At 44.1% G+C, this 27,757-nt stretch overlaps 1 protein-coding gene across 2 annotated transcripts; it reads right to left on the reverse strand.

Moving 5' to 3' along the window:
* On the reverse strand, positions 1-26,592 carry vps11 (VPS11 core subunit of CORVET and HOPS complexes). Of its 2 annotated transcripts, XM_048562030.1 has the most exons (16): positions 26,431-26,592; positions 25,133-25,281; positions 18,684-18,822; positions 18,160-18,323; positions 17,520-17,764; positions 16,027-16,228; positions 11,989-12,140; positions 10,598-10,784; positions 9,877-10,020; positions 9,002-9,199; positions 8,271-8,432; positions 5,474-5,613; positions 4,061-4,263; positions 2,440-2,611; positions 1,688-1,910; positions 1-1,234 (listed from the first exon to the last, which is right to left on the reverse strand). In XM_048562030.1, the coding sequence occupies exons 1-16, from the start codon at positions 26,579-26,581 to the stop codon at positions 1,067-1,069; spliced, it is 2,799 nt and encodes a 932-aa protein (XP_048417987.1). In that variant the 5' UTR covers positions 26,582-26,592; the 3' UTR covers positions 1-1,066. The 2 variants fall into 2 exon arrangements, with proteins under 2 accessions (XP_048417987.1, XP_059495100.1); XM_059639117.1 differs by lacking the exon at positions 26,431-26,592 and having other exon boundaries at positions 25,133-25,360.
* Between the last annotated feature and the right edge of the window lie 1,165 nt (positions 26,593-27,757).

Here is a 27,757-nt window from a genome sequence, read left to right on the forward strand (position 1 = left end):
TTCAATTAATGCAGTATTCTTTATTCACATTTCCAAATTTGTAAGTTTTTTTTCCTTAAGTTTTGTGTAGGTACAATGTATTAAAATTACCGACATGCAAAGACCAGTTTAATAGCAGAAAATATGAGAATTGGATGTAAGCGTGTCACAAACAAGTCAGGAAGGATCCTGAACAGGAAGATATGGAAGTAAGAAGGAAGTGGTACATTTCACACAGTGACATATGTGAGACTCTGAAACACAGATAGGTGAAGCTGAATCTCAAAAGTGCTAAACTGCTTTGGCAGAATCATACAGAACACAATTAACAGGGTGGCACCCTCCTCTCTCCTGCTAAAGTCAAGCACTTTAAACCAGGTGAACTGAGCAGGAGAAAAAAATTGGTATCACTCCCCGAGTACCGTAAGGAGAGGAAATCGGATCGAGGTCTTTCCTGTATTAGGTAATGTGGCTCTGTTTCGTTGGCTGAGACTGTGATTGAAGGGAGAGGATTTAATGCAGAGGGGTTTGGTACAATCATTAGAGTCATGATTTGTAGGATTTTCGAGTGTTCCAGTCAATTGCCAGGAAGAGGAGAAGCATTTCACAGCACTGTTACTAATCAGCATTTATCTGGTGGCTCCCCCACTCAGAACCTCCCGCATGAGGTAAAACCTCAAACTGAGATAATATAACATCATACAATTGATAGTTCAGCTGCAAACCGTCAAGAATCTCCCTGATGCATGAGCGATGCACTGCTCCTTTATGTATCTTACTGGACCCAGTATCATCCTATACACGTCAAAATGTACTCTCAAAGCACCTTTAGCTTAATATTATTGGAGCCACCCTTATTCCAATGTGGAGCTGGGGGGATTGATCTTTCTCCAATCAGTAGTAACATAGTATCTGGGCCCTCAGTGGTCAAATCCATGGTCCATGCTTATCGACAGCCACATATACGTGGTATCCGTGATTCACTTCAGACACACAAACTCATCACTGTCACTGAGTCACAATTGTAGGAGTTCAATGTGAGTTTTTACAAAGTGTTGTATGAAGGTGCAGATGTTGGTTTCTATTCTTAAGCCGTTCTCTTTGTGTGTATCAACAAGTCCCTCTGAAGTCCAACATCAAGGTTTGCAGTGGCTGCTCTCCCAGGAAGAGGGTCTGTGATTAGTGTCAGTTTATTGAAGACCCCACGGCCAAAGTAATCTGCAATGATTGAGAATCCATCCTTCGAACACTTCAGCTGGGGAGAGAAATAAATTGAGGGTATCAGAAGCAGGGACAGCCAAAAAACACCAGGTTCATAACACAATACAATCAGTAAACTACAAACGGGGGAATACCAGGCTTTGTGTGAAGGAGGAACAACGTGAGGTGCAGACCCAAGTCAGCTGATCTCCACAAGGTCAACAGTCAGCACACTAATAACCACAGTGACCCTTGTGTGTCTGGCTGGGGTTTGTATGTGTCTGTATGTCTTTGTATGGGGTTTGTGGGTATCTGTGTGTAGGTGTGATTTGCATGTGGGTAAATCTGTATGTGTGGGGGAAGCACTAATCACCGATTCCTGCACAAGTTGGATATCAGGAGATACCATGATTGAGATCAATCGCAATGGTTCTCAAGGTCAAATCATCTGTCAAATCCACAACAGTCCTGTTGTTCCCAACCCCCAGTATGATAGGTTTCTCTTTACCTGATGTTGGAACTTGTCATGAAGATCCAGCTTCTGTTCCTGGGCATGGATCATGTCCATGACTTTGCGGTTTTCAGGCATGCAGGTCGGACACTCCGAGTCGTGCTCTGCGTAACTCTCAAAGCAGTGTTGGTGGAAGGAGTGGCCACACAGGAAGTGGACAGAGGGCAGCTCCAGGGGACTGTTACACATGCTGCACTTGGGCTTCTGAAAGATCTTTGCACTGACAACATAAACAACAATCTGATCAACGCAGCATTCCAGGCAGAGCACAGAACATTACTGATTTCAAGGACGATGCCAGGCAGAGGCTCTCACATTTGATAATGCAATAATTCAGGAGGGCAAGAGAACAAAAGTGAAAATGAGGAAACTAGCATCAGAGAGCATAAGCTTTCACATTAATAACTGGGGGATGGATCTCTACTCTTGGCACAGAGCAGCACCAAACTCACCCTGGAGATGGTGTGATGGTGTTGCTGAAATCTATCTTCTTCACGGCCCAGAGACAGAGCTACATGGCTACAAAACACTTGGAAAATGAACACACAAAAGATATATACAGACAAACATACAAATTGTGAACAAAATTAGGGTGTGCAAAACACCAACATGTTTGAGTTGTCTCAACTGTGTTGGACATTTGGGGTTGGGTTATAGGCGCATCGTATGAGACACAATCTTTAGGCTGGGATGAGTGGTCACTGGTACCGCCACTGTAATGTAGCAAAGAAGCATATTGGCTGTTCTACCTGCTTTTAAGTTCTTCAATCTCCTCCTGGATTTTCTTGGTTTCTTCACGATATTGTTTGATCCTGCGCTCATCTTCAGCAATGTGGTCACTTTCTTGCTGCAGTTTATTAATGAGATAATCCTTAATGACGGAGAGCGTGGCTGTGGAGTTGTGAGCCAGGGTCTGTACAACTGCAAAGGTGGGGTGGAGGGGAAAGGAGGAGAAGCACATGGAGAGTTTCAGATTCATAAACTCATGCTTACTGGACCAGCAGAATCTCCAGCTGCTTTTATAAGGTAAGTTTTCTTTTGAATTCCTTCATGGGAGGAGGGCGTTGCTGGATAGGACAGCATTTATTGGCCACAGGACAGTTATGAGTCAGTCACAATCCTGTGGGTTTGGAGTCACATGTAGTCCAAATCAGGTAAGGATGGCAGTTTCTTTCTCTAAAGGATAGTAGTGAACCAGACAGGTTTTCCAATAATCAGCAATAGATGGTCATCATTAGACTGTGAATGACAAATTTTTTTTAAAAAATTGAATTCAAATTCCAACATCTGCCGTGGCGGGATATGAACCTGGTCTCTAAAACATAACCTGGGTCTCTGCATTAACAATCCAATGATAATACCACTAAGACATCACCTCCCCCCGGCATATGTTTATAAGATAACATTTTGAAAAGAATCACAAGGAAATGTTTGGGACATGGGCAAGGGATTGGAACTAAGTGGAAAATGTCAGAGGCCTGAGACAGAGTGCAATGGGTTGAATGGCCTTCTTCAGGACAACTCTGTGAAGACCATTTTCTTAACAACTAATTAAATGTGACCAGGCTGCACAGTAATGTGCGCTGCTGGAAATAAAGGGACAAAAGACTGTGCGCTGTCCCTTCCCCAGAACTCAGTTTTCTTTTGCTTTCCAACTATACAACCATTCTACACCCACACCATTTACAATCTGATCATTCTAAGGCATGGAAGATAATTACTCCAACAGAGGCCTGCATATCTAGGGTTTTAAAGAAACCTTTACATTACTATACAATATTGTGAAGTGATCTAGTGTCTGGAAGTGGTCAATCCTCGAGGTAAAATCTCTGCTGAACCCAATATGATATTTTTGTCTTGCTTGTCTCTCTTGCTGTCATCCAATGTTGACCAATTCACTAACTACGTGCAAGAAACTGGGAAATCAGATGTAATGAACTGAAATCCCAATCAGTAAAATGTAATAAACACTATTACTGATCAGGCAACTTTGATGTATTGTCACATGGTGTGTGGTGGGACCTTTAATCCTTGTCGAGAGAAGCTGCTGTAAAGAGAGTGGTATTTCATCTCCTTGGTTACTAAAATGTTTGTTAAATTAACTCTCTCAGTGTGTATAATGTATAGCATCTGAGGCTTTTTAACTAAACGCCATGCTAAACACTGTGGCTACTACTGCTATTATGCAGTGATGATATAGCTGACATTACCTTGCACTAGTCAGATTGGCAGGGGAGGGACAGGGATCATGGTTTGCCACCAAAATGCAGAAATTACAGATCAAAATGATACAGGATAATGAGTGCGTCCAGCTCTTAGCCTCAGGGTGAAGGCAGCCTGCTGTTAGCACAGGACACTATACAGTCTTACCCAGCAAAGGAGGCATGAGGTTGTTCCTGTCAATGTGTTGCAGCACACTGCTAATGTATTCCTTACAATCCTCCTCCTTCCGTGCAAAGTATCCAAGTGCTTGTTCCCAGAGGCAGACCTCCTGCTCCCCATACCGCTCACAGGTCTCGATCACCTTGGCATACTCATCGTTCTGCATGTGATAGTGCATTATCTGCTGGTATCTGAGGGAAAGCATTCACAACTTGGAACAGAGGCAAAACACACAAAGTCCCTCTCCCTGCTTTTCCTCATCAGCAACTTTACTACTGAAACAAAGGTTCACATTTTTATAGCATCTGCCACAAGCTCAGGATCAGTGTTTACTGCCAATTAAGTATTTGTTTTTGAAGTACTGTCACTGTCATAATGTAGGAAACATAGCAGCCAATTTCAGCAAAGCAAGATCCCAAAACCAGCAATATGGCTATGACCAGATCATATTTTTTTCTAATGTTGATTGAGGGATAAATATTGGTCAGGACACTGGGCAGAACATCTGTGCTCTCTTTAAACAGTGCCATGGGATCTTTTATATCTGCCCAAGAGGGCAGTCCTGGACAATGCAACACTCCAGGGATATTGAGACTGAGAGAATGTCAGGCTCAAATCTTTCAAAACGGACATGAACCCTGACTTCCTCACACAGAGAAATGGGTTAGTGAGCAGCACCGTTTCTCAATACAGTCAATGCTGTGGAAACCCTCTGACCAACAGCTTTGTGTTCAAATCCTTCATGACCTCACCTCAACCTCTGGGAAGTAGAACTTTCCATCCAAATTCTCTCCTTCCCACAAAATCTGTCCTTTTGCCTTCTCACAGGGTCATTCCCTCAGCCGCGTGGTCTATAAAGCTCTGGAATTCCTTCCTTAAATCCCTTCAGCTCTAACTCTCTCTGCTTCTTTACAACAGTCCTTAAAACTCTGATCAAACCCTCACTCATCATACATTTCCTTTTTTGGCTTGGTGTCAATTTTCATCAGGTTCTGATCCTATGGGGTGAATCATATTGAAAGGTGCTTTGTAGACACAAACTGTTGTTGTTAAAATCTGTACATCTAAGCTCTGGTGGTCATTAAGAATTCCACCAGTTCAGCTATATTTCCAAATTCCATCAAAAATGGAGCTTTTCTCCAGTGACTGGTGAACCCATTTTCTCTTGACCTTATGTACATTTTAAATTTGTGCTCAGAGGCTGCCTGGTGCAGTATTCTGCTCCAGTGATGTCTCAAATTCTGTTTTCCTTGTTTGTTGCTTCTCTGCCAATTGAAAGGTCTGCTCTCAGTTAGTTTCTGACCAGTTGTAAATTATAAAACACAAAGGCACCATTGTTCCTGTCCTGGGTGAGGATATCACAGCATTTCTGACACACAAGTGATATCATTCTGCACTCACAGTCGGCCCTGCTCATACAGGTACAACACTCCATCTTTGAAATTGTGCATTTGGCAGAGCACCAGCGCCTTGTCAAAGACAGCTTTAAATAAACCACTCTTCAACAGACTCATCGCATCTTCCTGCAGTCGCTTCTTCACCTGATTGGGAAGTGTTAAAAAAAAATCACTATTTAATACACAGCAGGAGCAGTGCTAAACAGAGATGCAGTCATTACTAACAACAGACTGGAAGCACAAAAGACCTCAGACTGTCCCTCCAGACCGACCACCTGCACTGTGGCTTTGAAATGATATCAGCCAGTTTAAAATACTAGCTCATAACATTCTACATTTGTGGATGACATCAAATTTTGGTGCTCTAGGGTGGATAGAGTGGTCAATAAAGAGAATGAGTTCAATAAATAACATAAACAAACATTAATTAACTGGCAGAATTGTGTTAAAAGTAGCAGTGAGTGATGATATAGACTATTTATTCTTTAATGGGACGTGGGCATCACTGACTGGGCCAGCATTTATTGCCAATCCTGCCCTGGTGAAGGTGGTGGTGAGCTGCCCTCTTGAATCACTGCCATTATTGTGGTGTGGCTATTACCATAATGCTGTTAGGAAGGGATTTCAGGATTTATTGCCAATCCTGCCCTGGTGAATGTGGTGGTGAGCTGCCTTCTTGAATCACTGCCATTATTGTGGTGTGGCTATTACCATAATGCTGTTAGGAGGGGATTCCAGGATTCTGATCCAGCGACAGTGAATGAATAGTTTTATTATTCCAAGTCAGGATGATGTGTAGATTTGAGAGAAATTTGTAGGCCGTGCTGTTCTCAGTCGTCTAATGCTTTGTCCTTCTGGGTGGTAGAGGTGACCAGTTCACAAAAACAAGGTATTATTTTTTGTTTCAAAATGCACAATCTAAATTATGTGAAGCAGCAAAAGGATCTGGGTGCACAATACATAAATCACAAAAGATAATGATGCAGATAATAAGGCCGTAATGAAAGCAAACTGTACGTGAGGGAATTGAGAAGTAGAGAAGGTAGTTCATATCAAATCTTGGTTAGGCCATATTTAGAGTACTACGTACAGTTTATTAAAAAAAATTGAAGAATGTGTAGTATAGATTTATAAGATGATGCAAAACTGAGATAATAGTGATCAGTAAAGTATAAAAATGCTACTTCTCTTTACTCTGGAGAAGGATATGGAGAGATTGGAGTGAGTTTCTTTCTACAATTATAAATGGGTTTGATAAAGAGATGCAGGGAAAGTTTCCAAGTTGGAAAAACAAAATTTGAGGCCACCAATTTAAGGTAGTCACCAAAAAATCAAATTCAGCTGAAACGTCTTTGTCCAGGTGAACAGTGAGCTGGCTACAGTGACCTTGAGGTGAAGCGCAGACACATATTTAACAGGAAGCTGGATAGATTTTGAGGGGGAAAGTAAAAGAGAGTTGTATCGATGCAGTGAATGTAGGAGGACACTATGGCACTAAATGGCAGGACACTCAGAAGCTCAGAGGATCAGCAGGATCTTGATATGCTTCTCCAAAGATCCCTGAAGGTAGAGGGCAGTTTATTAGGGGAGGCAAGAAGGCAGATCACACACTTGCCTTTATCAGTTGTGGTATAGATTATAAGAGTGGGTAGGTTATGTTGGAGCTATACAGAACTTTGGTTAGGCCTCAGCTGGACAGCTGAGTGCAGTTCTGGTCATCACACTATGGGAAAGATGTGATTACACTGGAAGCGTTGCAGGGAGATTCACCAGGATGATGATTGGATGGAACACTTTAGCTATGAAGAAAGGCTGGGTAAGCCTCTGTTCTGAGGAAGGGTCACCGGATCCAAAATGTTAACTTTTATTTCTCTTTACAAATGCTGCCAGACCTGCTGAGCTTTTCCAACAACTTCTGTTATTGTTTCTGATTTACTGACCATCCACAGTTCTTTCAGTTTCTATTAGATAAGCTCAGGTTGTTTTCTCTGGAGTAGAAAAGATTGGGTGGTGTATGGGGGGTGGAAATGGTGGCAGTTCCTGATTGAAGTGTATAAGATTATGAGGGGCATGGACAGGGTGGATAAAAAAACAGCTGTTATCCGTAGTTAAAGGGTAATAATGAGGTGCCATAATATTGAAGGGCAGCAGGTTAGGAATTTAAAGGAGATTTGAGGAAAAACATTTTCATCTACAGTGTGGTAGGAATCTGGAATATGCAGTCTGGGAGGGTAATTAGGGTAGGAAACCTCACAATCTTTAAAAAATAATTGGATGAGCACTTGAAACATCATAACGTTTGAAACTAGGGGCCTAATACTGCAGAATAGGACTAGTAGAGATTTAGGGGAGTCTTTTTTGTTGGTGCAGACTCAATGGGCCAAAGGGACTCTTCTGTACTGTATTCTGGGAATGAGAGGAGGTTTTGCATACAGCATGTGTTGGTACAGATTAGCTGAATGGGCCAAATGACCTTTTCCTGTGCAGAACATTTGATATAACTGTGTCATTGAACCAAGAGTAACAGGGCAAAATTCTTAGGGCATCATGGTGTACAAACATAAATGGAGATCTTCCCAACAAATCTGGAATCTCACTCAAAGGCCCCAGCAAAGGCAGGAGGACAGAAGTGGGAAGCTGCACAGTAGTGACCATGAAGAAATGCTTAAGCTGGGATGGAGTGAAGTATTAGAGCACAGATTAAAAGCACGCTCACTCATGATCCCACACTATGCTGGGGAAAGACAAGAAGATTGTCTAAACTGTCAGTGCACATCAGGAGAAAGACAAACAGCTCAAACCTGAACATCCTCCTCATGGGCCCAGTCCTGCAGCCTGAGTTCAAGCAGAGTATCATACACACCCTGCGGGGAGTTCACCTCAACCTGGACCATGTGCTCCAAGAAATTCTTCAGTTCCCGTGGGTTGTTGGCAAAAATTGAAATAAACTCCTCAGAATTTGCCTAAACATAAGCCAAAAACACAGAACGATAGTAATGTCTGCTTCAGTTAAGCAGATGGTGTCACGAGTTCAATTCTGGGCAAGTTTAAGAGTTTAAAAGGATGTCAATCCTGAGGGAGGAGATTCACCAGAATGGTCCCAGGACTGAGGGACTTCAATAATGTGAAAAGACTGATGAAGCTGGGATTGGTCTCCTTGGGGCACAGGATGTGAAGCAGAAATCTGATAGCAGATTTTCAAAGTATAAAAGGTTTGATTGAGTAACTGAGAAACTAGTTTCAGTGATGGGACAGGCAGCAATCAAGGAGACACCAGGGTTTTTATAAGTGCAGTGAGCATGATATCTGGATTGTACTGCCTGAAACAGCACTGGAACTAATTTCAATAATGGGGATCAAAAGGGAATCGGATAAACAGCTGAAAAGTCACAGGGGTCAGGGAGAAAGGCCGGTGGGGGGACACATCGGAACTTAAATAACCCTTTCAGGAAGTTAGCACAGGCACAATGGGTGACATAGCCTCCTTCTGAGGTACACTATAAGAGAGAAAGGGAGAGGACTTCATCAGTACCTTATCCTTGTATCTTCCACCAGGTTCTGTCTCTGCTGGTAGCTCTCCGCTGGCTCTGTAATCTGTACACAGGATTTTCAGTAGTTCAGTGGTCTCATCTGGAGCATGGTGCATCAGTGTCTTGCCGTAATTCTTCATGTTCCTCTCTGCCTGGTCAAAGGGCAGCTTCCCAATGTAGCACAGGGCTTCCTGGTAGTTCTGTGAAGAGGAAACAATTCCAAATTAGAACCAAACACCTGCAATAGGGGCTGAGAGGGGAAAATAAATAAAACCAGGATTTCAGAAGCAGGGATAGAACTCTTGCTCTGAATGTACCAGATAAGGTGGTGGATCAGTTGTAGACTCAGGGGAAGATGGTGAATCAGACAGCACATATCGAGAGGTGGAGAATCTGGCAAGAAGATAATTACAGGATAATGTAGAGTAGCTATACCTGATGCACCCAAGTTATCACCCAGTCCCTCGTGTGTGTCATGGTAAAGCTCAATGCTTTGAGTCTGCTTTGGGAGAGGGTTGGTGAAGTGAACTACATGACACTTTCAGTTACAAGTATGCACTCAACTTCAAAACCATCGAATAGCAAATTCACTTGCTACCAATTACACATTAATTTTTAGTTAGTTAATCTCCAAGGAACTGGAATAGAATTACTGTAATATCTGATAACATATCCAATACAAGACTACTTGAATGGAGAGAATCAGCAGGTAACAGGATGTAGAATACAGGATCCAGGGTAATGCGAGAAATCGAATGGGATATGAAGAGGCTGTAGATATCAGCAGCAACACAATCTCCAATCCCTTTTGTACTTCAGCCTGAGGAGAGTGCATGGTTATTCTCAGGAAGGAGCAGCTGGACACGGATTAAACTACCTTGATGTCCTCGAGCTGGATCTTGAGGTACCACTCGTGGTGGGAGTGTTTATCAGCCAGATAGACAGCGTGTCGGTAATAACCTGCCTGACGCAGCACCTTGATCGCAGTTTCAACATCAAAGTGGACCTCATTATCACTGGTCTGAGATGGAAGGGAACAATAATCTCGTCAACAAGTGAAAGTCACAACTTACAATGAACTGCTGTCCAATCTACTTTGTTGCTATTTACAACTAAAATACCCCTGCATTTCTTCAACACCTTTGACAAGCTGTTCCTGCCCACAGAAGCCCCTGGCTCCTTCTCGTTAAACTACTAGGATCTTAAATCATCTTATTTCAAGTTGTCAGGAGACACTGTGAACAGGACTCTTTCAGCCGCCCTGCATGCAGCCTGTGCCATTATTAACGTTTCACATAATCAATGATTGTATTAGCTCTATTGGCTGTGAAATCTGATATCAAACATTTACTTGTATCCACTGAGGGAAACATCGCCATGAAATATTTCAGCCAGCAAAAAGGTTGTGTTAGTTAAACACAAACCATTTCAGAATCACACCCAATGGTCAGTGTTCATCCTGAGCTTCCAGCTTACAAAATTCTGGTTGAATCTTAGGATAACGTGCTATTTGTGTTTCCTCAGTCAGACACCTATGGGGATTCTGTGCTGAGCACCACAGTTGATGGGAGGTGACAGTAAGAACACATTGACTTCACCTTGATGAACTCCTCAAGTTTGGAGCTATCTTTCAGTTTTGTGTAACAGTTGAGCAGGAGCGTTGTGTGGTCCTCATTGGCCAATGACTGACGGTGCAGGGCCTGAAGGTATGCTGTCAGGTTGTGGATCCGTTGTGCATCCAGAAACTTCCGTATCACATATGATGGTTCCAGCTTCCCGATAGTGCTGTGGACAGCAGGGAGGAAACATTTACTGTGGTAATGAAATAAATCCAGCTTAGTGCGCTCGTTCACGCACTCAGCTGTGAGACATATTCTCCCGTCTGGACAACAGGGACAGGGGACCGGAAGGATTCAATATCTCAGTTGATGTGGCAGGAACAGTTGCAGCTGGGAACTGGGAATTCTGACTCACCAGGAACTGCAAGAATTAAATAAATGGGGCAGTGACTCCTACCAGAAAGCATCTTTTTCTTTATTCTTTCATAGATTTGTGTGCTTTTACAATTTCCTGGATCCTAGGAGAGGCGAGGAAAACATAAACAGACAGTGTTTTTGGAAGTACATGTGCGTGTGCACAGGAGATTGCAAATGAGTAACTCAGCAGCTGGCAACAGCAATTCAAACATTAGGCACGGCTGAATGGAGGAAGTTGGATGTGTTTGCGTGTACTCCACTACCTTTTCTGAATGTTTTTCCCCCCATGTATGTATGGGTCGTTGGCTGGACAAGCACTTGTTGGCCATGCCTAATTTCCCCGATTGAGTAGCTGGTTCAGCTACTGCAGAGTCAACTACATTGCTGTAGGTCTGGAGTCACACATATGCCAAGCTGGGTAAGAGTCAGCAGGTTTCCTTCCCCAAAGGGCACCACTGAACCCGACAGACGGTTTTGTTTTTTTTACAGTAATAGATTGTCATGGGTGATATCCGATCATTTCCAGATATTATTAACGGAATGTAAAATTAACCAGCTGCTAGTGTGGGATACAAACCTAGCACACAGCTTTAGCCTGGGCCCCCGGGGATAAGAGCCCAGTGACATGACCATGATGCACCTTTTCCCCTTCATTTGGACAGAACTCTGGCAATGGCTCAGCATAAGGATGGGGTAGGGAGTTGGGGGCTGGGTGCTGGAATCATGACTCCACACAGACTCTGCCTTCTGAAGGGCAGCAGTTCACAATGGGCCATGTTCCACACCAGTGCTGGTCTTCACCCGAGATACCAATAGCTCATGGGAACAGGTTCTTTCTGGTGTCTGACAAACTAAATCTTTCTCTCGCCAAGCCCAGCAGTCATGCCCAGGAAGTGTTCCTACTCACTAAGCCACCAGCTTCCTTTTAGCAGCTTGTTCAAAGGAGTTGCTTTTCCATATCGTCACTCTTCCACCATCCCCACCCACTGTTTCAGATCTGGGTCTGCACATACCGGATGTATTGCTGTATAGCACCATCATGATCCCCTTTCACATACAGGTGATCACCGTACTGTCGGAAGATATCTGCCAGTCCGTCGTTATCTAAATGGTGACTCTTTGCCAAGTTGATGGCCATAACAAACAGGTTCTTTTTAAATAACATCTGTCAAATGGGAAAGACATTGCATCAGCAAAATTTTGCATTTATACAGCACCTTTTAACCTTTTAAGCAACAGCCTGGAAGACTTTACAGAACGGAATCGGATACTGAGCCACAGAAAGAACAATCAGGATCAGTAACTAAAAACACCATCTCTTTGAAAGGGTGCCTTGGAGGATGGGAGGAGTGAACAGCGAAGTTTAGAGCAATGAAAAGTGGGTACAAGTGAGAAGCCTGAGAAGTGCTGGGAGCTCAAGTAGATTGTGGAGACATAACAGCACGAATCGGCCACTCTCCTCTTTCAGCCTGTTTCAATACATTCATGGCTGATCGTCTGTGTGAGTTTCACTTTCCCATTCAGCCCTGTATCACTGGATGTGAAGCTGGTGAAACAGAACTTTTTTTTAACAAGTGCAGAACTTGTAAATGTTAATATTCAAACAGACTTTGGTATGAGGAACACAAAGTGAGTATGCAAGTGCAGAAAACAATTAGAAAAGCAAACTTGCATTTATTGCAAGCAGACTGCAGTATGGGGATAAAGAATTGCTAAGATTGTACAGGAATACTGTGTGCAGTTTTGGTCTCCGTATTTAAGGAAGGAGATAATTGCACTGGAGGCGATACAGCGAAGGTTCACTAGATTGGATAAGGGAGCTGAGGAAATTAGGTCTATATTATATGAATTTAAGAGAATGAGAAATGATTTCATTGTAACATACATGATTCTGAAAGGGCATAACAGACATGATATTAAGAGGTTGCTTGTGCAGACTGGGTAAACAGGCAGACGGGGATACAGTCTCAGGACAAGGGGTCGATCATTTATGAAGGAAATACAGAGAAATTTCTTCATTCGAAGGATTATGAATTTTTGGAATTTTCTACTTCGGAGTGTTGTGGATGATCCATCATGAATTTATTTAATTCTGGGTTTGACCAAACTGGAGGCAAGGGATATGGGAGTGGGTGGGAAAGAGAAGTTGGAACGCAAGTTCAGCAACAAGTTCAATGTGCCGAATGTCGCTTGTTCCTGCTTCTTGTGATTCCCTGGAGTCCAATAATCTATTGACCTATGTGTTGAATCTGTTCAAAGACTGAACATTCACAGATTCCTATGATAGAGAACTTCACAACTTCACAATCCTGAAGGAGAAATGTCTCACTTGACTCCATACTGTTGTGGTACAATGGTAGTGTCTCTAGCTCTAAGCCAGAAGCTCTAAGCTCAAGTTCAACTGTCCCAGATGTGGCACACTATATCTGAACAGATTGATTAAAAATATCTACCATCATTGTGTGCTAACCTGGTGTTTTCATGTACATACTCTCATTGTTTAAAAAGATTTGGTTTTCCTATTCATCCTACCAAAATAAATACTTATTCATTCATGGGATATGGGCATTGCTAGCTCACTCAGCATTTATTGCCCATCCCTAGTTAAGAGTCAACCAAACTGCGGTGGGTCTGGAGTCACATGTAGGCCAGACCAGGTAAGCATGGCAGATTTCCTTCCCTGAAGCACATTAGTGAACCAGATGGTTTTAATAACAATCAACTCTAACACAAGCACCATTAAACTAGCTTTCACTTCAGATTTTTTTCCTGGAAAAGATTAATTTAAATTCCACCATCTGCCACGATGAGATTTGAACCCATTAGCTTGGGCTTCTGGATTACTAGTCGAGTGACATTGCCCCCACACCACTACCTTCCCATAAAGTGACATTTCCCCAATTTTCTTGCCCATTCACTCAACCTGTCCATACCCCTTCAGACTCTCTCTCCTCACTTGCCACACAAGCAAGGAAATAAAGACAATGACAAATCATCCACAGTGTAAAAACTGGATATTCCACAAGTTTCCATCTGGTGTTAAAATGCTGCAGGGCCTGAGTTCCCTCCACTGTCACAAGAAAGTTACTGTATTAGTTTGTAATCCATACAGACCATGTGGGATTTACAAAGAGAACAACTCTCAGCTATCAAGAGTTTTTTTAAATTGAGGACTCATGATTCTTTTATCCTATTCAACATGCCACACTCAAATCTACCCAACTCTCGTCCTTACCTACTCAGTCAGATGCTTTTATTTTAACTTTTTAAAAAGCCTCAACCTTACAACAAAAATATGCATTTATATCACAATTTCTAATGTTAAAAAACATACATATAAAACTAATACTGAGCAGCAGCAGTAGATTTTGGGTGAGCCCAAGCTGAGTCCTTGCTTTGAGATTCAGATTTTTTTACCTCTGAAGAACGTGAACTCACTGCTGTCTAACTTGGTAACTGTCACGCGAAGTTTCTGAAGAAACTGCACATTTCCATGCATATAGCTTCCATGGACACAGTACAATTTTTTTTAAACGTAACAGAGCGAAATTTATCCAAGTAAATTAACAAGGACAGGGATACAATGACACAGTGGGAATCTCAGTAGATCAGTAGTCTAAAAGGGCGGGCTAATGTTCTAGAGACATGGGTCAAATCCAAACGAAGCAAATGGTGAACTGCGAATTCAATAAAAGACGTGGAAAAAAAGTTAGTCTAATTGTGATTGTGTAACAACTGTCATTGTTGTAAGAGACCATCTTGTTCACTAATGTTCTGACCTACATTCACCCACAGCAGGCTGGATCACTCTTAACAATTAATGCAACAAATGCCAACAACATCCATATTTTGCAAATGAACAAAATAAATGAATCGTGCAAACTGCAATGATTCAAACACGTCTAGGACTTTCCAGAGATGAAACAGAAACTGGAATTAATGGTTTGCTTGAGAAGCCTTTTGAACCTTGTCACCTTGGTGTCTAACACCCCACTCTCCCCCCAACCCCCACCCCCACCCCCACACCCACACCCGCCCCAGCAATATGAAAGCTTCAGCAGATACTCATAACCCAGAGTTCTTTGTCTGAGTTGAACGATGGCACTTCTGACAGTGTAGTACCCGGGCAAATGCTGTGCACATCATCTGTCTTGATCAGAAAATCACTTTCTGAAGTGGGTTCTGACCACATAACTTTCTCATCATTTCTGGGATACGATTTGCTGCTGTTTATTCCTCATTCCTAATTGTAAAAGGTATTGGTTATTGGTCTGTATGTTTAAACTCCTGGTAGCAGTGTGATACAAAGTGGTATCTTGTTGTGGGACTGAAGGTCTTATAGTCACAGACAGTGCAAGGACGGCAAGCTTGCTCCCTTAAGGACTCCATTTCCTACCTACTAACCTCATCCCGCCCCCTTGACCTGTCCGTCCTCCCCAGACTGACCTAACCCTCCCCACCCATACTCTCCTCTCCACCTATCTTCTCCTCTATCCATCTTCAGTCCGCCTCCCCCTCTCTCCTTATTTATTTCAGAATCCTCTCCCCACCCCCCTTTTCTGATTAAGGGTCTAGGCCCAAAACTTCAGCTTTTGTGCTCCTGAGATGCTGCTTGGCCTGCAGTGTTCATCCAGGCCCACACTTTATTATCTTGGATTCTCCAGCATCTGCAGTTCCCATTATCTCTCCCTTAAGGACTCTTGTGACTCAGTTCGGTTTCTGTGACAACCTGACAGTTTCATGCACATTTCTACTGAGATCAGCTTCGTTTGAATCACTGAATTTAGATTTTTGAAGAGCCAAAGGCCAATTTACTTTATCAGGTGGAATTTATCCTAGTTAATTAACAAGAATAGGGAGACAACAAAAACAAAGCTCTCTGTTCACTTGAATATTTATCGAGCATCATCCACTAACCACCATAGGTAGGAGTGCACTCCCTTTGACACGAATCACATTGAATGAGCTCCTCAGCGCCTCCGTGGAACACACGATTAACCAGCAGGAGGCTCTGGTTCATGCTGACCACTTTTTCACTGCCAGTTCAGTACCTCAAGTTTTGTCTGTGTGTCCTTCTCCTGCAGAACACTGATTTTACGATTGCTGTTCAGCACGTACAGTGAGCCCCACTCAGACAACACATCCACAATGTCATCGAAAGCTGCCGTGTATGCAATGAATTTATTATCCAGGTCATAGATGGTGAGTATCTGCTTCTCTGACGACTGCTCGTTACCTCCAACAAGATCAGTCCTGTTGAAAGAAACACCAAAGTGAGACCCTGTGGCTGCAACTCACTACTTGGACCCTAAAAACAGCAAAATAATTAACGCCCAAACCACGATTTATCATCTCTCTGATCAGGAGAAGGCAGGCTCACACTTTCAACACTGAACTGCCAGAGTCAGACTTGAATCTACAACCATCTAAAATTAATTCTCAGATGACGGTGATGCCAAAAATGACATTTATTGCCGATCACTATTTGCTCTTGAAACGAGAAATCTGTTTTATAAACAGCTGATAACTGGACAGCTGGTTTCATTTTAAAATGCCATCCATCACTTCAGCCTGCTACCAAAAACAATGGATTCAGACCACACTCTCACCATTCTCTAATCCCAGACCTCTGGACTATCTTACTAAAAAACTCCTCTCTCTAGTCTGTCTCACCTATCTCTCTGGTACCAGACCTTTGGACTCTCTCACCCCTCTCTCTGGTGCCAGGTCACTGGATTGTATCACCCTGTCCAAATGATCCCGACCCCTGGACTCTCCACCAACCTCTTTCAGTCTCACCTCCCTGCACAGTCGCCCAATTGAGACCTGGAATTTACACCCATTTGTGTACCCGAGCTGCTTGTGGTTGTGGAAAATATTGAGACTCTAAGCCACATGGTCAATTTTGTTAATTCCAGCAGGTTAGTCTCCTCATAAGGCAAGGTCTAACCCTGTGTTATCCCTGTCCAGGGAGTGTTTGATGGGAATTCCAGCTCACAATTGCAGCAGATGCTTTACTTTCAGTTCAAAAGAGTAGATGGAGCTTTACTCTGTATCTAACCCCATGCAGTACCTGTCCTGGGAGTGTGTGATGGAGACACTGTCAATGATGCTTTATTTTCATCTTAAAAGTGTCGAGAGAGCTTTAATACGTACCTAAACCCATACCTCGGAGTTGATGAGGAATGTATAAACAGCATTACTTTCAGTTTAAAAGAGTGGGCAAGTGTGAATCTGTATAAAATTCTGTGCTGTCCCTATCCAGAAGGTGTTTGATGGGGACACTGTAGGGGGAACTTTACTCTCTATCTAACCCAATGCTGTACCTGTCCTCATGGTGCTTGATGGAGCAGTGTAGAGAAGCTTTACTCCCAAGTGCAGGGGTTTAATTCCGCTCTTGCTCTGGCAGGGGACTTATCTAACGCTGTCATTAAATCTCCAGTTTGGTCTTTCATAGTAACTGATTCAAAGAAATGAATAAGTGAGTGAATAGCACTGATTGGTCAAATCCCCCTCAGAACAGGAACTGAAATTTTTGTCATACTTGGAGGTTTTCTTCTCCTTCGACACGATGAGGAGATAGCCACGGTACCAGTGCACTATCTGCTTCTGGCCATCAAAAGCAAAGCAGGGCCCACGCTCATCAGGCTGGTAGAGATAGACACAGTCATCGCCGGCAACAATCAGCTGGTTGTCCTGTGAGGGGTCACAGAGGGCTGAGCAATGCAGGCTGCAGCCATGGTTATCCAGCTCCACCACCGGGAAATCCTTCAGGGAAACATTGTACGACTACAAAAAAAAGTATAACATGGCAGTAAGAAAGAAGTTGGCATTTATATAATACCTTTAGTCCATGATGTCCCAAACTGGTGAACAATCTCTGAAGTATCTAATTGCAAGAAATACAGCAGCCATAGTAAGAGTCCAAAAACAGCTTTGCGATCATGATGGAATAACCTGGTTCAGTGAATGCTCATTGGCCAGCAAACTGGGAAAACTTCTTGAGTCTTTTTAAATGGTGCAATGAGATAGGGTACATCAGGGACAACAGTAGGGCCACAGTTTAACATCTTATCCAGAAAGCAGTCTCTGCAACATTGTCCAATGTCCTTAATACCGACCCTCCAACAATGCAGCCTGCCCTTAGGCCTGACCCTCTGACAATGCAATTAAGTCCAACCCACCTTGACATTCTCTGTTGTAACCACAAAGAGATGAGTCTGTTTCCCAGACTGTTGGAATCCAAGGCCAGTGATGGGGTAGGTCCCCTCTGCTAGGACATCGGTCTTGCTGTGTCTGTCACGAGTGATGTCACCTTTCTTCAGGACAACACTCCCGTCCGTGAAGCCTGCACAGAACACAGGTTAATGGCATTTGATGTCATTATAGATAGGAAGGTTGGATAAACACATGGCAGACAATAGGTTATGCCAATAGGGTCAGACAAACTGGGAGAACCCTTGACTGTTCAGAAGCAATAGAATGGAGCTTTTGGGCTGAATGCTGTATTTTGTCTGTTGTAAATTTGAGAAACCCTGAGTTTAGAATATGGAAACCAGTGAGAGATTGTTAATGCTTTAAAGAGTGTTGTCAGTTTATGAGAGAGGTGTGTGAGGAAGTTTATTAATGAATGATGTCTATGAGCGGATTCATGGCCCTGATCTTTGATTGGCTAATCTGTGCACAATCAGCTGTTGGTGCCCATTACCAATTGCCATGTAGTTCAGGTTCTCGTGGACAGTGAGGCACGTGACCTCCGTGGGCTTATTGCCAGGAATCGCGGAGAAGATTCGTGTGCAGAGAGGATTTCCACTGCTATCCCGCTTCTCCAGATTCCACACCTTCACCTGCAAATAAAAAATTGAAGTCTATGAGCTCCTGGTTTATTAAAATCCAGTTAATTATTATTAGTTCCAATTGACAAAACTGCAAAATTCTTGTACAAATCAAAGTGTTTTCGTGCAAAACCACCAATAAATAAAAACTCCTGTTATCCCCAGGAGCAGTGAATATGGTCAATTGACTTTGGAGGGTCAGCAGTGACCGATGGGAAACTGTTTCACTGCTGAGTCAGAAGGACGTGAGCTAAAGGAATCTTCAGGCTTGAGCAAAATCCAAGTTGCAACTCCCGTACCATGGGAGTGCTACACCATCAGGGTAGTCCTCTGCCAGATGAAACATTTAATCAAGGTCTATCTGTTCTTTCAGGTGAAAGTAAAAGATCCTATGACACTATGTTGATAATGGAATCCTGTGCGATCTTTGTCCCTCAATTAACATCACAAAAGAAAGATGATCCGATTATTTCAATTTGTTTGGAAAAGCTAGATGCACACACACTGGTGGCTGTGATTGACAATCTGTAACAGTGAGTACACTTTGTAAATACTTCATTGTGTGAGAAATGTCTGGAATGGCTGGAGGCTGTGAAAGGAACTGTGTAAATGCAGTATTCCTGTAGGAAGGTTTCATAAAACTATGTGCTCAGTCTGAACCAGATAGGTCACAAATTGCATCATGAACGCAGTCTATTATCTTAAGCAGCTCTAGCCCTGCCTTGGCCATGTTGGTGGAATGATCATCCATCCCATCTTCACTTTCAAGCTCCAATCCTTGAAAAAAAGAAAATTCATTCATTGGATAAGGGCAGCACTGGCTGGGCCAATATTTACTACTGATCCCTAGTTGCACTATGTAATGGTGAGCTGTCTTCTCGAAGCGCTGCAGTCCACATACTGTAGGTGGAACCACGATGACTTTATGGACAGAATTATAGGATTTTGACCTCGTCACATCGAAGGAACAGCAATAAATTTCCAAATCAGGAGGGCAACTTGCAGGGTGTGGCGTTCCTATGCATCTGCTGCCCTGGTCCTTCCAGATGGAAATGGTCATGGGTTTTGAAGGTGCTGTCTGAAGATCTTTGGTGAATTTCTGCAGTACCTCTTGTGGGTAGTATACACAACCGTTACTGAGTGCGTCAATGGTGGAGGAGGGAGTGGATGCTTGTGTATGCGGTGCCAATCAAACAGGCTGTTTTGTCCTGGATGGTGTCAAACTTCCTAACTGTTGTTGGAGCTGCACCCATCCAGGCAAGTGGGGAGTATTCCATGACATTCCTGACTTGTGCCTTGTAGACGGTGGTGGGCTTTTAGGAGTCAGGAGGTGAGTTATTCACCACAGTATTCCTCGTCTCTGATCTGCCCTTGTAGCCACTAGGTTTATGTGGTGATTCCAGTCAATGCTAAACCCCAGGGTGTTTATAATGGAGGGTTGAGTGATGGAAGTGCCATTGAATGTCAAATGGCAATGGTTCAATTCCTTTTTGTTAACAAAAGTAATTTCCTGTGTTACTTGCCACAACAAATCAGGATATTGTCCAGGTCTTGCTGTACATGGACATGGGCTGCTTCAATATCTCAAGTTGCAGATGGTGAACATTGTGCAGTCATCGGTGAACATCTCCACTTCTGACCTTATGATGGAGGGAAGGTCATTGATAAAACAATCAGAGATGATTGGGCCTAGGACACTACCCTTAGGATCTCTTGCAGAGATGTCCTGGAGCTGAGAATGACTGACCTCCAACAATTGCAACTGTCTTGCTTTATGGGAACAAGGTGTAGAGCTGGATGAACACAGCAGGCCAGGCAGCATCAGAGGAGCTGAAAAGCTAACATTTCAGGTCTGGACCCTTCTTCAGAAAATCGTGACAAACAACTGCACTTCCCAGTCATGAGCCACTTCAACTCCCCCTCCCACTCCTTGGATGACATGTCCATCCTAAGCCTCCTCCAGCGCTACAATGATGCCACCCGAAGGCTGCAGGAACAAAAAAAACTCTCTTGCTTTGTCCCAGGTATGACCCCAATGGAGAATGTGTCTCCTGACACCTATTTACTCCAGTTTTGCTAGAGCTTTTTGATGCCACACAGTCAAAAGTAGCAGTGGAAGCATGGGCAGTCACTCTCACCTCATGTCTGGAATTCACGACTCTGCATCCCTTCTGTTCCTTACTCAATGACTCAAGAATTAAATTTCACATGTTAAAGCCTTTAAATGACCTCATCTCTCCTGACCTGCGATCTCTTCCAGATCTACAGATTCTCCATAAATTTATTCCGATGAATATTTTTTAGTTCTGACATCCATGTCAGCAATACTACTTTTATTTTCAGTCACTTTCACACCACACGAATATTTCTCTAAATTTCTTCACTTCCTTCTCATCCTTTTAAAAATCTTAAAACACAACTTTTTGATCAAGCTTCTAACCAGACCTATCATTTTTGATACACTGCCCTTTTTTTTTTATTGGTGATTCGTACTTTAGGACAGTTTTCTATCTTGGTAATGCATACACGTTCAGATAATGAGACTGGGGAAAATAAGCATTCAGACATTACCAGACTGCAAAGGCTTTGCCATGACATTGTGGAACTGGAAACGGGTGCTCAAAGATTTACAGAAAGATAAAAGACAATTTTATTGATTTAATTGTTGGTCAAACAGAGCAGAAAAACCCATTGGATATGTGCTGTCATTGCCTAGTAACAGCTACTGGGCTAAGATGTGGCTTTTTTCTTAAGTATGCACCTAGAGGCTGTGAGCAGTTAAAGTTTACAAGGATGCAGTACTCTGTAAGCATTAAAACTTGAAGCTGAAAGCAGCACTCTTTACTGTCCCTTTCTGAAGTAGTTTGGGGGAATAAAAACCCAATAAAGCTTCAAAATTCTCAATAGTTTCTCTTACGAATCTAAAATCTGGTCTGAGATTTCCCAGCATGCTGCAACTGACAGCAACATGAGGTAACTTAACAAGAGACATTCAACCCTTTTAGCTTGAAATCTTGTTCAAGAGGTTTTTCCCTATTTTTCCACAAATTGCTCTGCAGAGCTGTGCTGTGTAAGTCTGTGTCCTGACAGTGGATGAATGTATGTATGGTGAAAAAAAAGTTTCTGTAATAAGTACGTTATTTTTGAGCTTATTGAGAAGTCTGGCGAAAGTCTTTTTACTTCTAGTTAACACCAACTAAGTCATTTTTGGTGATTTTAGTGACATTCTTGATGTTAATAAAACATTTATACTTGGTACAGCTCATGGAAACAGTAAATCTTGACTTTCAGTGCAGTCCTCCCATCTGTGTCATAACTATGTTAAGGCATGATGTAAATACAGCTTGTTGCTGGATTAGGTCCTGTCAGCGAGGATACCAACACCACACTTTGCAGCTTTCACAGTCAAAGAACTATCGTGGTGCAGAAGTAGGTCATTGTAGCGATCACTCCTGCACCATCAGTTTGTGTGTTCAGGCTAAGTTTAGACACTGATATCAGGGATCTGGAGAACGTTTGTAGGCAGATTATGGAAATCTGTAGGAAGAATTGGGTTGTCAATTACCCTAAAGTAGGCTGCTAAAGAGTCAGAGTGTAGTGCATGTAAAGGGAGGAGTTCCTGCCAGATATGCAGGAGAACTTTCTGGAACAGCACATTTTCAGTCCTACCAGTGAGGAAGCTGAAACTGGTCAAGTGGAGATCAGAGTGGTGGTGGTGTTGGGTGGGGGGAGCTGTATGTGGCATTTGGGAAATAGTGATTGCAATATATTAAGGCTCAATATTAAGTTAGAAAGGGATAAAAATCAGTCAAGAATTAAGATCCCAGACAGGGAAAAGGCAGATTTTAGGGGTATAAACGTTGACCTGGAGCAAGTTCATTGGAAATGCATTTTGGTGGATAAAACAGGGGATGAAAACTGGAAGAAGTCTCACAGAAGCAAAGGGATGGAAGGGGTACTAAATGAGTACTTTGCTTCTATCTTTATCAAATCAGAAAATTGTGACAAGTGCTGATTTGAAAACGTGGATGTTGAGCAACTGAGCAGTATAGTGATCGATAAAGAGATAAAAGGCAGCACTCCAGGTAGCAAAGTCGCCAGGCCAAGATAGGATGCATCCAACGTTGCTGAGAGGGAGCAAATTGTGGCACCATTGACAAAAGTTTTCTAGACCTCTCTGAACACAGGATGAGTCCTGGGGGACTGGAAGTTTGTAAATGTGACACTATTGTTTAAGAAAGGGGCAAAGGATAATCCAGGAAATTACCCTCCACCTATCTTCTTTACTCTCCATCTTCGGTCCGCCTCCCCGTCTCTCCCTATTTATTCCAGTTCCCTCTCCCCATCCCCCTCTCTGATGAAGGGTCTAGGCCTAAAACGTCAGCTTTTGTGCTCCTGAGATGCTGCTTGGCCTGCTGTGTTCATCCAGCCTCACATTTTATCTTGGAATTCTCCAGCATCTGCAGTTCCCATTATCTCAAATTACTGACCTGTCAGTTTGCCGTCAGTGGTGGGAAAACATGATAGAGGCCATAATGTAGGATAAGGTAATTATACTTTTAGAGGGATGTAAGTTAATACTAGGCAGTCAACATGGCTTTGTCAAGGACAGGTCATGTCTAACAAATTTAATGGAGTTCTTTGATGAGGTGACGCAGGCAGTGAATGAGGGTAACACTGTGGATGTTATATATTCGGACTCTTAGAAGCTTTTGATACAGTTCTGCATTGCAGATTTGTTAGCAAACGAGAAATGTTTAGGATTGCTGGGTCCTTAGTACCATGAATTAGAAGTTGGCTAAAGGATAGGAAACAGAGGGTAGGTACAGACGGGCATTTCTCAGACTGGAGCCACGTTGAAAGTGGTGTTCCCCACATACTGGTGTTGGGACCCTTGCTTCTTCTGATTTATACAAAGAATTCAGAAATGGGTGTTGAGGGCAAAATCTCAAAATTTGGAGATGCTACTAATCGAGACAGAATCATGAATTGAGAGGATGACATTGAGCGACTTCAGAGAATCACTGACAAACTGGCCAAACAGGCAGATACCCAGTAGATGAATCTCAGTGCAGATAAATTGATTAATACATTTTGGTAGAAGAAACATGGAGAGTCAATACAAGCTCAGTGGTATAACTGAGGGAAGTACAGGAGCAAAGGAACCTCAGAGCACAAGGGCATAATTCTCAGATGGTGGCCAGGCAAGTTGAAGCAGTTGTTAAGGTGGCTGAGTGTATAAAAGCAAGGAAGTGATGCTACACCTCTAGAAATCACTGATCAGACCACATTTAGAGTGCTGTGTTCAATTTCAGTTCTGGGCATTTTATTTAAGGAATTTGTTTAATCTTTAGGAAGAGTGCAAAATAGATTTGCTAGAATGATACCAGGAATCAGACATTTTAGATACAAAATGTATGAGAAAATGGGTTTTTTTTTAAAGCAGAGGTGATTAAGAGGTGACCTTCTTGAGGTATTTAAATTATGAACAACTGGTTGATACGCCAGTAGTCACAAGCATTGTAATTTCACATTGTCACCAAGAGATCTAGGAGTGCAATGAGGGGAAACTTCTTTATTCAGAGTTGTTAGGATTTGAAACGCACTGTATGTGTGACATGGGCAGATTCCACACAAAGTTTCAAAAGAGAGCTGGATACATATTTGAAAGATGAATTTAGGCAGCTATGGAGATAGGGGTGGAGAACGGGACTAGCAGCGTAGCTCTTTCAGCAACTGGTAAATACAGTAGGTTGAATAGCTACATAAAGTTGCTGGAAAAGCTCAGTATGTCTAGCAGCATCTGTGAATGAAAAAACAGTTAACTTTTCGGGTCTGGTGATCAAAACATCAATTCTGTTTTATCCTTCACAGATACCACCAGACCTGCTGAGGTTTTCCAGCAACTTCTGTTTTCTTTTCCTGATTTATAGCTTCTGCAGTTCTTTCTTTTTAAAAAAAAAAGTTTGAATAGCTCTCTTCTATACTGTAAAATTTTATGAATGACACTACCACTACTGGTTCAGGTCTGTGCCCTGATGACCCACTGAGGGGAAGCTGGAAAGAGAGTACTTATGGACCCAGTACCTCAGACCAAGTGTGGAGTTCATAGAAAAATTGAACAAGTGCAGATGGAAGGAAAGAAATGATGTTAATATGAATTAAGTTGGTGGTCATATGAAATCAAAAGTGAATGACTGCATCAGCATCACTTTGCTTGAGATTACTTTTCGAACACTGTCAGGGATGTTAATAATCCTGCATATGTACTGTGGGGATCCAATCTCAGTTTTATCAGCCAATTAACCAAATTATCACTCACCAAAGGATTAATACCGAGCTCATCCTCGCCCACTGAGACCAGAATACTGTGCTGTTTGAGCTGGTAGATGTGTGTAACTCGCAGCTTGTATGCTTGGAAGGAGCTAGACTGTAATGTTCGCGACACAAACCAGATATTCCCTTCGATGTGTGCTATGTGGTTAAGGAATTCCTTCATACAAAACCAACAAAATTAATTTCTACAGGTGGAGAAAGCATCACAACACAGGTCGCAACAGTATCCCCGATCACTGTCAGCAAGTTGAGAACATTCATCGGCAAGTGTTCCTCTGAAACTAACCCCAATTACAGGGCCTGCGGCAGCTTCAGATCCCTGCTGAGTCCAAACAGCAGGAAGACACGAACTGCAAAGGACTGGGAGCAGAAGCATCAAGACCCGGCACCCGGGTGGTGAGGGGGGAGGGGTTGGAGACCGAGGCCTTGGGGCGGGGGGGGTTGGAGACCGAGGCCTTGGGGCGGGGGGGGGGGGGGGGGGTTGGAGACCGAGGCCCAGGGGTGGGGGGAGGGGTTGGAGACCGAGGCCCAGGGGTTGGGGGGGGTTGGAGTCCGAGGCCCAGGGGTGGGGGGGGGGTTGGAGACCGAGGCCCAGGGGTGGGGGTGGGGGGGTTGGAGACCGAGGCCCAGGGGTGGGGGTGGGGGGGTTGGAGACCGAGGCCCAGGGGTGGGGGTGGGGGGGTTGGAGACCGAGGCCCAGGGGTGGGGGTGGGGGGGGTTGGAGACCGAGGCCCAGGGGTTGGGGGGGAGAGAGTTGGAGACCGAGGCCCAGGGGTGGGGGGGGAGAGAGTTGGAGACCGAGGCCCAGGGGTGGGGGGGGAGAGAGAGTTGGAGACCGAGGCCCAGGGGTGGGGGGGGAGAGAGTTGGAGACCGAGGCCCAGGGGTGGGGGGGGAGAGAGTTGGAGACCGAGGCCCAGGGGTGGGGGGGGAGGGGTTGGAGACCGAGGCCCGGGGGGGGGGGGGAGGGGTTGGAGACCGAGGCCCGGGGGGGGAGTTGGAGACCGAGGCCCGGGGGGGGAGTTGGAGACCGAGGCCCAGGGGTGGGGGGGGGGGGGGGGGGAGTTGGAGACCGAGGCCCGGGGGGGGGGGGGGGGGGGGGGAGTTGGAGACCGAGGCCCGGGGGGGGGGGGAGGGGTTGGAGACCGAGGCCCGGGGGGGGGGGGAGGGGTTGGAGACCGAGGCCCGGGGGGGGAGTTGGAGACCGAGGCCCAGGGGTGGGGAGGGGAGGAGAGGAGCGGGGAGACCGAGGCCCGGCCTGCTGCCCCGGCTCAGGTGAAGGATATCTCCCAGCACCAGGCTGCCCCTGCCGCTGGTACAGACGCTGATGGCCGAGTCCCCGGGACAGCGAAACTCGGAGGCGGCCGCCTCCCCGCGCTCCATCAGTGGCTCCTTGTCGAAGAACACGAACCGCCTCCATTGCAGGAAGGCAGCCATCTTGCTTAGTCACGTGCTGTAACACGTGACCGCCAGATCATGCGACTCTTAAGGGAGCCCGACAGCGTCACGTGGTCAGCCATTAGCTAGAACCAGGCCATTCAGCCCCTCGATCCCACTGCGCCGTTCAGTCGGTTCATTGGGCAGGCTGCACCACCCGGGCACCCCAATGTTGAAGAAAAGACAATAACTCAATGCTGAATTGGCAAATTAGATACAGAATTGTATCAGAGATAATGGGAGCTGCAGATGCTGGAGAATCCAAGATAACAAAGTGTGAAGCTGGATGAACACAGCAGGCCAAGCAGCATCTCAGGAGCACTGATGAAGGGTCTAGGCCCGAAACGTCAGCTTTTGTGCTCCTGAGATGCTGCTTGGCCTGCTGTGTTCATCCAGCTCCACACTTTGTTATCTTAGATACAGAATTGTCTTAGTCCCACAAGGCAGAGAGTAGTTGTGGAGGATTGTCTTTCTGATGGGAGGTCCGTAACTAGTGGTGTTCCACAAGGATCAGTGCTGGAACCTGCGGAGTTGTGGATAGTGAGAAAGGTTGACCAAACATACAGAAGGGCATGGATCACTTGGAAATTTGGACAGAGAAACGGCAGGTTGAGCTTAATCCATGAAGTATGAAGTAATGCATCTTGAGAGGTCAAATACAAGAGGAAAGTATACTGCAAATGGCCAGACTGTTAGGAGCATTGATATATGCAAGGATATTGAAGTATAAGGTATGGCTGCTTTGGCTAACGCTGTTGGGGAGGGTTTATACTAATGTGGCAGGGGGATGGGAACCAAATGAGGTGGTTAGTGGACAGTAAGGAGGTAGTAACTAAGTAACTAAAGCCTGTAAGGAACTAGATAATGCAGTCAGTGTGACTAAGGGGAAAACGAAGCAGAGAGCAGATGATGAACACGAAGGGACATGTGATCTGAGTTGCATTTGTTTTAATGCGGCAAGTGTAGTAGGTAAGGCAGATGAACTTAAGGCTTGGAGGACTTCAGCAGTGAGGCAATACAGGCAGAGCTCAGAAATAGGAAGGATGCAGTAACAATGTTGGGGCTGTACTACAGGCCTCCCAACAATGAGCGTGAGATAGAGGTACAAGTATGTAGACAGATTGTGGAAAGATGTAGTAGCAACAGGGTGGTGGTGATGGGAGATTTTAAATTTTC

The sequence above is a fragment of the Stegostoma tigrinum genome, chromosome 32, assembly GCF_030684315.1.
Source record: "Stegostoma tigrinum isolate sSteTig4 chromosome 32, sSteTig4.hap1, whole genome shotgun sequence".
NCBI lineage: Eukaryota > Metazoa > Chordata > Chondrichthyes > Orectolobiformes > Stegostomatidae > Stegostoma > Stegostoma tigrinum.

Coding starts and splice junctions, on each gene's coding strand:
- vps11 (XM_048562030.1), bottom strand. CDS start 26,581: ATGGCTGCCTTCCTGCAATGGAGGCGGTTCGTGTTCTTCGACAAGGAG. Junction 25,282..26,430: donor GGGCAGCCTGGTGCTGGGAG/ATATCCTTCACC, acceptor ACCACATAGCAC/ACATCGAAGGGAATATCTGG. Junction 2,612..4,060: donor CCTCATGCCTCCTTTGCTGG/GTAAGACTGTAT, acceptor CCACCTTTGCAG/TTGTACAGACCCTGGCTCAC.